Here is a 12,176-nt window from a genome sequence, read left to right as displayed (position 1 = left end):
TAATACACACACCCAAATATGTATACATATACATACACATACTAAATGCTAAAGCATCTGGAACATAGTAGGTGTTCAACCAATAATGGTAGATCTATCAAAAATCATTATTTTTATTTTTGAAGTATAGTTGACCTACAATGTTATATTAATTTCAGGTGTACAGTGTAGTGATTTGACAGTTCTGTACGTTACCCAGTGCTCACCACAATGAGTGTCATCACCATCTGTCACCACACAGTGTTATTAAAATGCTACTGACTATATTTTATATGCTGTAGTTTTCCTCTTCATGACTTATTTATCAAAATCATTATTGTAATCTTTATTATAATTCTCAGCATATTCCTTGGACAGTGTTTGCTATAATTTATGATGAAATTAGATTAGTTTTGTTTAAAGTTAGGCTTACTTTATATGCCTATGAAAGATACCTTAGAGGGTACCTGGGTGGCTCATTAAGTGTCTGCCTTCGGCTCAGATCATGATCCCTGGGTCCTGAAATTGAGCCCTGCATCAGGCTCCCTGCTCAGCAGGAAGCCAGCTTCTCCCTTTCCCACTCCCCCTGCTTGTATTTTCTCTCTCACTGTGTCTCTCTCTGTCAAATAAATAAGTAAAAATCTTTAAAAAAAAAGAAAGATACCTTATAGACAGAAAAAAAAGACTTGAACCTCTTCATAATAAAAATTGTAAAACAAGTATTAATATTTCAATCATATGATAATTATTTAATAATAGTAGTAGTAATAATAAGTAGTACCTTCTTTTTTTTTTCTAAAGACTTTATTTATTCATTTGAGACAGAGAGAAAGCATGAGCAGGTGGAGAGGCAGAGGAAGAAGGAGAAGCAGACCTCCTGCTGAGCCAGGAGCCCAATGTGGGATTCGATCCTAGAGCCCTGGGATCATAACCTGAGCTGAAGGCAGATGCTTAACCAACTGAGCTACCCATGTTCCCCAAGTAGCACCTTCTTAAAAAGAGAGTATTACTATCTTTCCAGTGAGAACTGTGAAGCTTCTATGATTATCCACAAGCAAATCCTCTCTCAACCTCAGAGGTCCCTTCTTGCTCTTTATAGTTTTACCACATTTATTCCTAAAATATTTTGCCTTTCTACATTTTTGAAGTTTTTATAAAAGGGATTATAGTGTGCATGCTGTACATGTGTGTTCGTGTGGCATGCTTTTCTGTCTCAACATTATGTTTTTAAGATTCATCCATGTGGATGTGTATTCTGCCTACAGTGTGTTCTTTTTCACTGAAATAGAGAACTCCATCATGTGACACACATACATACTGTTTATCTTCCTCCCATTTATGGATGTTTGAGGTAATTTCCAGGTTTTATTTCATTTGTTTTCCTTTTTGCTTTTTTGAAGCAACTGCTAGTAATATCTTCTATTGGGTTGAACTATGTGAAATAGGTATTTTTTATAAATCAGAATGGTACAGACTTAGAAGGTTCATGTGATCCAACCAAATTCCTATCTCTTGCTGTATATTTGCATCATTATACCGGAAATGCCAGTTCATAGGGTATGTGCCTCGTCAGAGCTTTGAAACTGATACTTCATCATGTCACAAATCAATTGCACCAATTTGTATGTACTCTATGGAAGCTGCCATAATCCCACCTCCTGTCAATACTTGATAAAGACTTTTTATTTTGATGGGTGTGAAATGTGGTTTTGATTAGCAGTTCTGTAATTACCGATGAAGTTAAGCATCTTTTCATATGTGTATTTGCCATTTCTATGTAAACATGTGCGAACAGTTTTGGAAGCTGCTAATGGGCAGAGGCAGAAGCATCCTGCAGCTCATTCTAGAAAAAGCCAGTTTGCCTGTTGGAGGTAATGTGATTGGTGGTGAAGGTGGTTATGCTGAGGGATCAGGAAAAAGAGAGGAGGCTGGAGAGAGAGCTTCCATCATCTGAGAGAACACGGGTATCATTGTGAACAGAACGGGGGCAGAAATATGAATGTTAAAAGTGAGCTCTCGGGCAGAAATGGGGACCATGTTATTGGAAGTGGAGGAATTGGATCCTTGCTCTAAGCAGCAGAGAACTTGACTGATTGTGTTCTAGTGTTTCGTGGAAGGTAGAATTTTTAGGTGATGAATTTGGGTTTTTAGGTGAGGAGACATTCCAAGCCAAGTGTTGAAGTACAGCCTGTCTGCCCTTGCTGTTTATAGTAAAATGCAAGAGCAGAGAGTGAAATTAAATAAGGGTTGTTAAGCAAAAGGAACTAGAACGTAAAGATCTGGAAAGTTCTCAGTCTACCCATGTTGCAAAAAAATGAGGAAGTATGCCTGGAGGAAACATCAAGGGCGTGGCCGGACAGCCACTTGCTACAGTAGATTATGAGTGTGATTCAGGGGCCCAGTCAGCCATTTCAGCAGAAACCAGGAATAGAGCTTTGGTTACCCAGGAAAGAGTGATAGAGGACCTTCACTCTCTTAACGGCTTAACTTTCTATGCATTGCGTGGGAAGTCGACAAAGTTTTTGAGAATTTATTATGAGCGGAAGCACTGACTGTTTAGACTAGAGAGACAGGATGAAATGAAGGCAGCCTGATGGCCTTCTGAGATTCTACAGGATGGGCCAATAACAGGTGTTATCCTTCAAGAAGGGGTAAGAATGATCCGGAAGGCATTCTGAGGTCCCCAGGGCTGCCACTGCCTCCATGGCCTGGTGGGTGGGACTCTCTCTTCCTCAGTTACAGAGGGCCAAGCTACTGTGTCTACACACAGGGCTCAGGGGGTGGGATAGCCACCCTGGTGGGCTCAGGGCCACTCTGGGGCGTACAGAAGAAGAGAATTATTCTTGAGCCTTAAAATCTAAGGGAATTTCCTCTGTGCTCAGACTTGCTTGAGACCCAAGACTCCTTTCTTCTTTCTAGTTTCTCCTATCTAGAACGGGAATGTCAATCCAATGCCTCTCCTACATATTGCACTTTGGAGGAAGATAAGATGCTAAATTTCACAGGTTCACAGCTGGAAAAAGAATTTTACCTCAGGATCAATCATTGCTCAAGTCTCACTTGTATCTAATTAGGTGATATTTAGAGGAGATACATTTTGTACTCAGAGTTGATGCTGGAATGGGCTAAGACTTTTATGGCTAATAGAATGGGCTGAATATATGTTACATGTGAGAAAAACATGAATTTGGGAGACCAAAATGTGAAAGCTTTTGGGCTGAGTTGTGTCACCCCAAAATTCATATGTTGAGGTCTTAACTCCTTTACCTCAAATTGTGACCGTTTTTGGAGATAAGATATTTAAATAGGCAGTTAGGTTAGAGTGAGATTATTAGGGCGGACTATAATCCAGTATGGTTGATGCCCCTGTAAGAAGAAATTTAGACATTGACATGTACAGAGGGAAGACTGCGTGAAGACACAGGGAGAAGACAGCCATCTCCACAGTGGCCTCAGAAGAACCCAAGTCTGCCAATCCTTGATCTCAGACTTCTAGCCTCCATACCTGTGAGAAAATTGATTCTTGTGTTCAAGCCACCTGGTTTATAGTACTCTGTTATAGCAGCCTTGGCAAACTAATACACCTACCCATATAGCAATGCCATTCTGTCTTGATTAATGTAGCTTTATAATAAAGACATTCCATAATGAGTACAGGTAAGGAGAGTAGATGTTCAAGCCTTGTTCCTGATCTTAAGGAAGAACATTCAGTCTTTTTTTTTTTTTTAATTGCTGCCCCTCTAGTTTACTTATTTATTTTTTTATTTAAATGTTGTTACTTAACATACAGGGCAATATCGGTTTCTGAAGTAGAATTCAATCATTTATCACTTACATACAGCACCCAGTGCTCATCACAACAAATGGCCTCTTTCATCGCTGAGTATGATGTTAATTTTAAATTTAGATTTTCTTTCTTTTTTCTGAAAATGCCCTTTATATAATGGAGGAAGTTTCCTTGTAGTTTTAGTCTGCAGAGGGCTTCTGTAATGAATGGGCATTGAAATGATCATATGGTTTTTTCATTTTATTCTGATAATGTGGTGAATTACACTGGTTGATTTTTGAATGTTGAACTAACTTGGAATTGCTTAGATAAAACTGCTTGGTTGTTATATGTAATAATCTTTTTGAAATTTTGCTGGATTGGTTCCACTAATACTTTATTGAGGATGGTTGCATCCTCAGTCCTAGGCAATTTGGGGGAATTATGTATTTGATTTCATACCTGGGTTCAGCCATTCATTAAAAATGACTTTTAAAAATATAGTTTCCCATAATTTCTAGGTAAACACTGCTGGAGGGTGCTTCTTTGAAATATCATCTTTTCTACTGCTGAGAAAATGGCTAAATAAGATTATTTTACTGTACTTTTTCCTTTTGCAGAAAAGAGGTTATTGATTTCTAGTTTATATTTTATAGTCATGAAAAGTTAAAGGAATATAGTGTATATAGGATATTTTTTAAAATGCTAGAATATATTATATTTTATAATTACACATAATACTTACAGTTTAAAACTTCAAGTCACAGGGGTGCCTGGGTGGCTCAGTGGGTTAAGCCTCTGTCTTCAGCTCAGGTCATGATCTAAGGGTCCTGGGATTGAGCCCCACATCGAGCCCTGCATCGGGCTCTCTGCTCAGCAGGGAGCCTGCTTCCCCTTCTCTCTCTGCCTGCCTCTCTGCCTACTTGTGATCTCTTTCTCTCTCTGTGTCAAATAAATAAATAAAATCTTAAAAAAACAAACAAACTTAAAGTCACAAAAATTTAGAATTTTTGAATCCTGTCCTTTGGCATTTTGTGGAAATCCACACTAACCCTTTTGCTTCATTGTGTTGAAAAAAGTGATTATGTATTTTTTTCTAACTTAAGTGTTGGGTGGGATGAATGAAACTTGCAGATACTCAGGTACCTTCTCCCTCTCTCTGCAGCTCACCAAAATTGTCTGTAACTCTTTGCTGAAGGTGACAGCAGAGCAAGATACTACCTTAGATCAAGCTGTATTAATTCTGTGTTAATGACAAAGTGGGTTGATTTTTGTCCTGGTAGAGCTTTCTCCTTGCCCTCAATTTGTGATCTCTCCTTAATTTCTCAGGTCTTGTGTCATCATCTGTACTTGGTATTAAATCATGGGGAGGAAGCTGGACCTGTCTGGTCTGACCGATGATGAAACAGAGCATGTTCTCCAGGTGGTTCAGCGAGACTTCAATCTTCGAAAAAAAGAGGAAGAACGGCTAAGGTGAGATGCTTCTATTGCCCTCCTGGGTACCATGAGACAGCTTTCCCGAGAGTGTTCCTTGCTGCTGGCCCTAAGTTTGAAGTCTTTATGTCATATACACACACTTCTGTCAGGAAGAAAGCCCTGTCCTTTGTAGAAAGATTCACCAGCCCTGGGCATCATAATGTCAGTTCAGAATGTGACTTTTCACACTCCCCATCAAGATTTTCTTTGGGCTCCTCAACCTCTACATTTTTAGCTGTATTAAGTTTGTGAGGACAGTGGCTGTTTTGAGCTTGCTCTTGGCTTTAAATTTCCTGTACAAAAGAATTAGACCTGTACAATCTGTTGCCGGAAAGCATAGCTCCTGTGGTATAGGAAAAGGGCACTGAAGGACTGGGACAGGAAAAGATCCCAGGCTGTGATCACCTGGCCCAGCACCACCCTCCTAATTTTATAGAGGAGGAAACTGAGGCCGGAAGAGGGGCCCTTCTGACTCTCCAGTTGGTTTTTCCTTGTGGAGTGTTCTGGGAGATACCATTGCTACTGAGTTGGGTAAAAATGTCTAAATGTGGAAGAAGTCAGAGTGCCCGAAGTGAAGTTATATGTTGGGTCTAATGTGTTGGAACTAGACGGTCAGTCATCATTAGCTGTCCTCATTCATCTGTCACCCATCAGGATTGTACAGGTTTATCGTGGTACTGTCTTCTTCCTTAGCTGCTGAGCTCAAAACCCCAGTCTTTGTGATTCCTCCCCTGATTTGGTCCCCACACAGAGCTGGGCCAGGCAATGTTGATTCTGCCTCCTCACCATCTGTCCCTGACCTTCTCATCACTCTCATTTTGGGAATTGCCATAATCTTTATGACCTTCTGCCTCTACTCCTCCAAGTAGCCAGGGTTGTGCCATATCTGAGCCCCAACCATGTCCTTTCCCACTCAGCTTAAAATTGGTGTGCATTGTTTTCCTTTTTCATTAGGATACTTCAGACTTTGTTTCTTTACAGTATTGTCTCCCTTGCTAGGTTATAAGCACTATGGTATAATCATCTCTATTTTTACCATGTTTTGTTAGTCTCTTCTATTGTATATATTCAACATGTGCTTGTTAGAGGGAAGACCAAAAAAATCCCTGTTAATTAAATAATTAATCTATTTGCAGACCATGTGGTAGGCCTTGTTGAAGCTGTTGGGTAAATAGTGAACAAAACCATTCTTTGCTCCATGGAGTTTATATTCCAGAGCTAAGCTGATGAATACCATAGCCACCACTCATAGGTGTTGACCAAGCACTTGAAATGTGGTGAGCCTGAATTGGGATACACTTAAGTGTAACATACACACAAGATTTCTTATTTAATACCAAAAAAGATATAATATCTTATTAATAACTTTTTATTGATTTCACTTTGAAATACTCATGTTTTGGCTATATGAGGTTAAACAAAAAAACACTATGAGTAATATTCCCTATTTCTTTTTATTTCCTTTAGTATGGCTACTAGAAAATTCAAAATTATGTATATATGTCTCACGTTATGTTTCTGTTGGATGACTCTGCTCTAGAAGGAGGAGAGGCAGAGGAAATGAACAAATAAAAATGTATATATATATGTTCAATAATGGTAAGAGGCACAATGAAAAGTAAAGCAGGGAAGGGGGCAGAGCCCAGTGTGGGGTGGCAGGTGCTGTTTTTCCATGGGCTGCTCAGGGAAGACCTCTCTGGGGACATTTGGGCAGAAATATGAAAGAAGTGAGGGAGGGAGCTGTGCTGCTATCTGGGGTGACATTAAGCACAGCAGAGGGAACCACAGAGGTCATCTTTCTGACTCAAGGACATGCCTTGTATGTCTTCTGAGGAGCTAAGAGGGAATGAGCCAGGGAAGCATTGTACAGAACAAAGTCTTAGCAACAGCCTGAGCCCAAACCATGTCATAAGTAGGGAATCTGTGGGGAAGCCCTGGATCTTATTGTAGGTTGAGGAATCACAGAGTTTTTAGCACAGGATGACATGACCTGACATCCGCTTTGTAGGGTCACTGTGACTGCTCTATGGGTAAGGCATCATAGAAAGGAGGGACAAGCAGCTGCGGAACTTAGAGGAGGCAGCAGTGCAAGTGAAAGGTTATGCTTTCTCAGAGTAGGTGAGGGTCAGTGGGGTGGTGAGTGGTGATCAGATACTGGAAACAAGTCAAAGGTAGAGCCAATGGGAGTGGCATTTTGTTACTGGGATAGGCAATGTAAGTGGGAACAGAATCAAGGAGGACTGTGAAGTCTGTGGCTTGGGTGACTAGGAAAAATGAAGTTGCCTTTCCCTGAGTGGAGAAGACAAAAAAGCAGAGGGTTGGCAGGCAGCTGGAATTAAGAGCTCTGTCTTAAGCATCGTCAACTTGAGATTGTTTTTAGATATCCAAGTCGAGATGTCAAGTTGGCATTTGTATATTTTCATCTAGAGTTCAGGTGGGAAATCCAAGCCAGACACAAAAATTTTGTAATGAAAATGGTCACCAAAGGTCAAGAGTTTAGGTAGACCTGGGGCATATAGTATAATACCAGTCAACATTAAGACTGTTTGGAATTTGTGACCACTAATTTACATTGAGACCAATTTCAGCATCGTAGTGTGTGTTTCTCCTGCATTATTCAGCTTCTCTCCTCACCAGGACCATCAATAAGAACCACATCTTCCTCCATTTTGTGTCCCAGGCTCTGGGCTCGGGGTCTGGCCCGTATTAGACATGCCCTAAATGTCTGTGGAACAGATGGATCAGTGTAGATTGTTTGTCAACCTGTATGGTAGGTTTTATGTGTAGCTTGAAGAACCAGTCTTAATATTTTCTAGGAATCATTAAGGCCATCTGTGTATCATGCTTCATCTCCTGGAAACTCAAGTATTTTTGCAAACCACAAACTTATTTAGTGTCTTCTGATTGTGGACTCTTCTCTTAGCTCCACTGTAGTCACATGCTGGTCTCTATGGAAGAGTTGCTTTATGCTTGGTTTGGGGAGAAGTGTATGAAACACAGTGAAGTTACCACTGCAGTAGCTTGATGAGGTGGGCGCTGTCTTTCTTTGAGGTTGTGTGGTCTTAGTGGCTAGTAGTCAGCGACTCTGCACAAATGCATGGTCTTGGGAATGTGTATGTGTTGGGGAAAAATATTATTTGAAGCCATCAGTGACTAAAGAGTGACACAGCACCTCTTCTGCTCTTGGGAGTGGATGGCTTTCTTCTGAAGACAGCCATCACTACTGTCTTTGTGCCCATGTCCCAGTTGACATGCCTCTATGGGTGCCTACAAACTCTGAATGATTTTCGTATAGAACCATACTATTGGATGAGAAGATGTTGAGACAACACCACCTCAAAACCAATGAAATCATCAAATATTTGCCTCACCTTTTCCTTATTGCTTAGATTTAAAGTGCATGGGAGAGTCTAGGAAGATGTGTTCTAGCAGACATTTTTGAATTCTTTAATATTTGCTTTAATGAACATGGGACTCAGAATGGAGGATTTTTAACTTTAAAGTTTTAAATTGAATTACACATCTTTTCACCTGACCAGGTATTTTTTGTTTACCTAGTTTCTTGGGTGAACTTTCATGAGGGTAGCTTTTGTGTGTAGAGGTTGTGCATTGTTTGTGATGATCTTCAGTGTGGACATAGTAGCAAATACATAGGTGATCATGAAAGTGTGAATTAAATGTCCTCAGAATATAGACCTGGTAGTGGGGCTGAAGAACTCAGCACATTTAGGTCATTGAAATGAATTCACGAAAAGAGAACTAAAAGGTGTAAAGCAGTCACTGTGAACTGGCAGTGCCCCTGGGTACTCTGCAAATTCTTCTGTTGTCTCCTCTCAGGAGTTCCTAGAAGGTGGATCTCCATGCTACATGGAAGTACCCAAGCACAGAGAGGTTGCAAGGCTTGCTCAGAGTAGCATGGTTCATTATGGGTAGAGCCAGGATTTTGTTTCCCAGATTCTCTGTTACATAGACTACATTAAACCTTTTCCCAAAACTGCCTGCCTCCTTTCCTTCCCCCCTCCTCCTTTCCCTCCTTCCATCCCTCCTTTATTCTCTCCTTCCTTTACACCTATTACCCTATTCCCTCCCTCCCCCTTCCCTTGCTTTCCCTTTCCTTCCCTTTCTTTTTCTTTTGTTGTGTTAGGACTTTGTTTAACCAAGAGATAGCACGAGATGGTGAAGAGAGCCTGGTTTTAGAGTTTGGAAATGTGAGTTTGCCTCTTAACATGAACCCCAATTTTTGGAAACACACTTAATCCTTCAATAGAACCTGCTCCTCTGTAAATTGGGACTAAGGACACCTGCTCTATCTATTCTTCTATGTTGTTGTAAATACTGAAATAAGTGATGCATTTAAAAGTGTTTTATGGGCGCTTGGGTGCCTCAGTGGGTTAAACCTCTGCCTTCAGCTCAGGTCATGATCTCAGGGTCCTGGGATTGAGCCCCATACTAGGCTCTCTGCTCAACAGGGAGCTTGTTTCCCATTCTCTCTCTGCCTATCTCTCTGTCTACTTGTGGTCTCTGTCAAATAAATAAATAAAATATTTAATAAATAAATAAGTACATAAAAGTGCTTTATGAGTTGTTAAAGATAGATGGGAGCACCTGACATACATAGGAGGAAAGTGCTGGCAGGTAGTGAAAGCACCATGATTTGGAGGATGGAGAGCTAGGACAGCATCCTCATGAATTGGAGCAATGTGCAGGTAGGATGGACAGTCTGCACCTTCAGCCAAGATCTCTTTCCTGAGTTCAGGCCTGTAGAGTGTGCCCTGGAGAATGGGAGCACAGCCTTGCAGGTGGCTCTCTCAGGACATCCTACAGGTGCCTCAGTCTACTGTGTCCAAACAGTGTTGTCTCCCAAGGGAAGGGATGGGGAGTCACAGACACTGGCCTGGCTTTGCAGACCAGTTGGCTCACTGGCCTTCAGCAGAAAGAGTCCCAGGCTTCTGCAGGGCTTTTGGCATCACACAGACACAGCAGGGTCATCCCATATGATGTAGTGTGCTCTTGAAAGACTAAAAAAAAAAAAGAAAGAAAAGAAAAATATAATGGAACATTTTAAGTGAAGGTTACAATTCTCCCTCAGTTTTTTCCTAGGTTAAACTGCTTTGGGCCAACTTGAATTGTGCAAACATAGAGTCAGGCTTGGATTTTCATTTGCAATTGAGAACTTCAACCAACCATCATTGTATTTTTGTATATGATCACATTTTTGTTTTCATTTTTATTTGTTTTCTCTTATTTTATATATTTTTAATTTATTTATTTATTTATTTATTGTGTTATGTTAGTCACCGTACAGCAGGTCATTGGTTTTTGATGTAGTATTCCATGATTCATTGTTTGTGCATAATTTATTTTTTGTTATTTTTATCTTTTTAATTAATTAACTAATTAATTAATTGTGTTATGTTAGTCACCGTACAGCAGGTCATTAGTTTTTGATGTAGTGTTCCATGATTCATTGTTTGTGCGTAACACCCAGTGCTCCTTATTTTTCAAGATGAAGTTCCCATATGCACATAGCTGACATGTGTAGTTTAAGTTTGACAAATATATACACAAATGTAACCAACACTCCCATCAAGATACAGAGCACTTCCATCAGCTTCAAAAGCTCCCTGTCTCCAGTCATTCGGTCCCCATGCCTCAGTGGTAGCATCTGGTTTGATTTCTATCACATGGGCAGTACTCCTTAGGATTTGGCTTTTTCTGCTCAGCACGGTGCCTTTGAGACTCCTCCGTGTTGTTGCATGCATGAACAGTCAGTTCCTTTATATCCCTGAGTAGTGCTCCATGGTATGTTTCGTGCTCTCACAGCTCGTGGACCCATTCTCTTATTAATTGTACCATGCCAGTTTTTAGCTGTTATGAACAAAGCTTCAGTAAATATTCTTGGCCAAGTCTTTATGTGGACTGTGTTTTCATTTATCTGAGCAGATACTTAGAAGTAGAATTGCTAGGTCTTAGGAAGGTACACACAAGTAGCAAGTACAAAAACAAAAAACAAAAAACCACCATGTATCCGCACTAGTTACAGCAACTACCAGCATCCAAAGCCAACTGCAGACATTGGGTTGTTCTACCACAAAATACTTCATCATGCATCTCAGAAAAGACTAATACATTTTAACAGCTAACAAAATTAAATAATTCCATGTTAATCCTCTAATATCCAGAAAATTTACCCAGTGGTCTTTTTTTAAAAAGTCTTTTTACAGTGGATATCTTCAAATCAGAATGGAAACAGTGCCCACTCACTAATCTTACCATTTTGAGTTGAAAGTCCCTTCATTTTGTTATGACTTCTGACTTAAATCAGAAGGCAAGGGTGCCTGTGGGAATAGTTTTGATTTGTTGTTTTTGTAGTCAGGCAGAGTTAAAGATGGAGCTTAGTTTTTGTTTCATTTTGTTTTATTTTATTTTAGAGAGAGAAAGAACAAGTGAGGCAGGGGTGGGTAGACAGAAGGAGAGGGAGAGAACCTCAAGCAGATTCCATACTCAGTGTGGAGCCTGAAATGGGGCTTGACATCACAACCCTGAGATGATGACCTGAGCCAAAATCAAGAGTCAGACGTTTAAACGACTGAGCTACCCAGGCACCCCAGGTTAGTTGTGTTGTAATTTTCCCCTTGGGGAAAATCTTTTTTCATAATTTGTTACATTGGCCTCCCTCCAAATTCTATTAGAAAAATTTTCTTAATTCATAACTGAAGTGTTCTTTTTCTTTCCAAAAGCTATGTATTTAGATTGGATGGGATATTTTAACACATGCCAAAGGGACAGCACAATTGTCATGGGGGGTGAGTAGGAAGAGTTGCAGCTATAATTTGTTCCAGGACTTCCAGTGAGTGACAAGAAGAGGCCTGTTCCCCACTCCCCCAATCCCGTTCCATCACAGCTGAAATGTATACATCAGCTTCTGTGTATATGCACACTTAAATTAATTAAA

The 12,176-nt window shown here is 40.2% G+C and overlaps 1 protein-coding gene across 7 annotated transcripts in view; it reads left to right on the top strand.

Annotated features, from left to right (window-relative positions):
- MYRIP (myosin VIIA and Rab interacting protein) overlaps positions 1-12,176 on the top strand; it is a 392,721-nt gene that overhangs the window by 57,003 nt on the left and 323,542 nt on the right. For 5 of the 7 annotated variants that reach the window (XM_032345061.1, XM_032345144.1, XM_032345567.1 and 2 more), the window contains one exon: positions 5,075-5,218. In XM_032345061.1, coding sequence (XP_032200952.1) covers positions 5,109-5,218 — 110 coding nt within the window. In that variant the 5' untranslated portion in view covers positions 5,075-5,108. Of the gene's footprint in view, positions 1-5,074; positions 5,219-12,176 lie in introns of those variants that run through there. The other 2 variants (XM_032345521.1, XM_032345375.1) reach the window with 2 other exon arrangements.

Source organism: Mustela erminea, chromosome 1 (genome assembly GCF_009829155.1).
Source record: "Mustela erminea isolate mMusErm1 chromosome 1, mMusErm1.Pri, whole genome shotgun sequence".
Lineage (NCBI taxonomy): Eukaryota > Metazoa > Chordata > Mammalia > Carnivora > Mustelidae > Mustela > Mustela erminea.
This window is presented reverse-complemented; position numbering and strand designations above follow the sequence as displayed.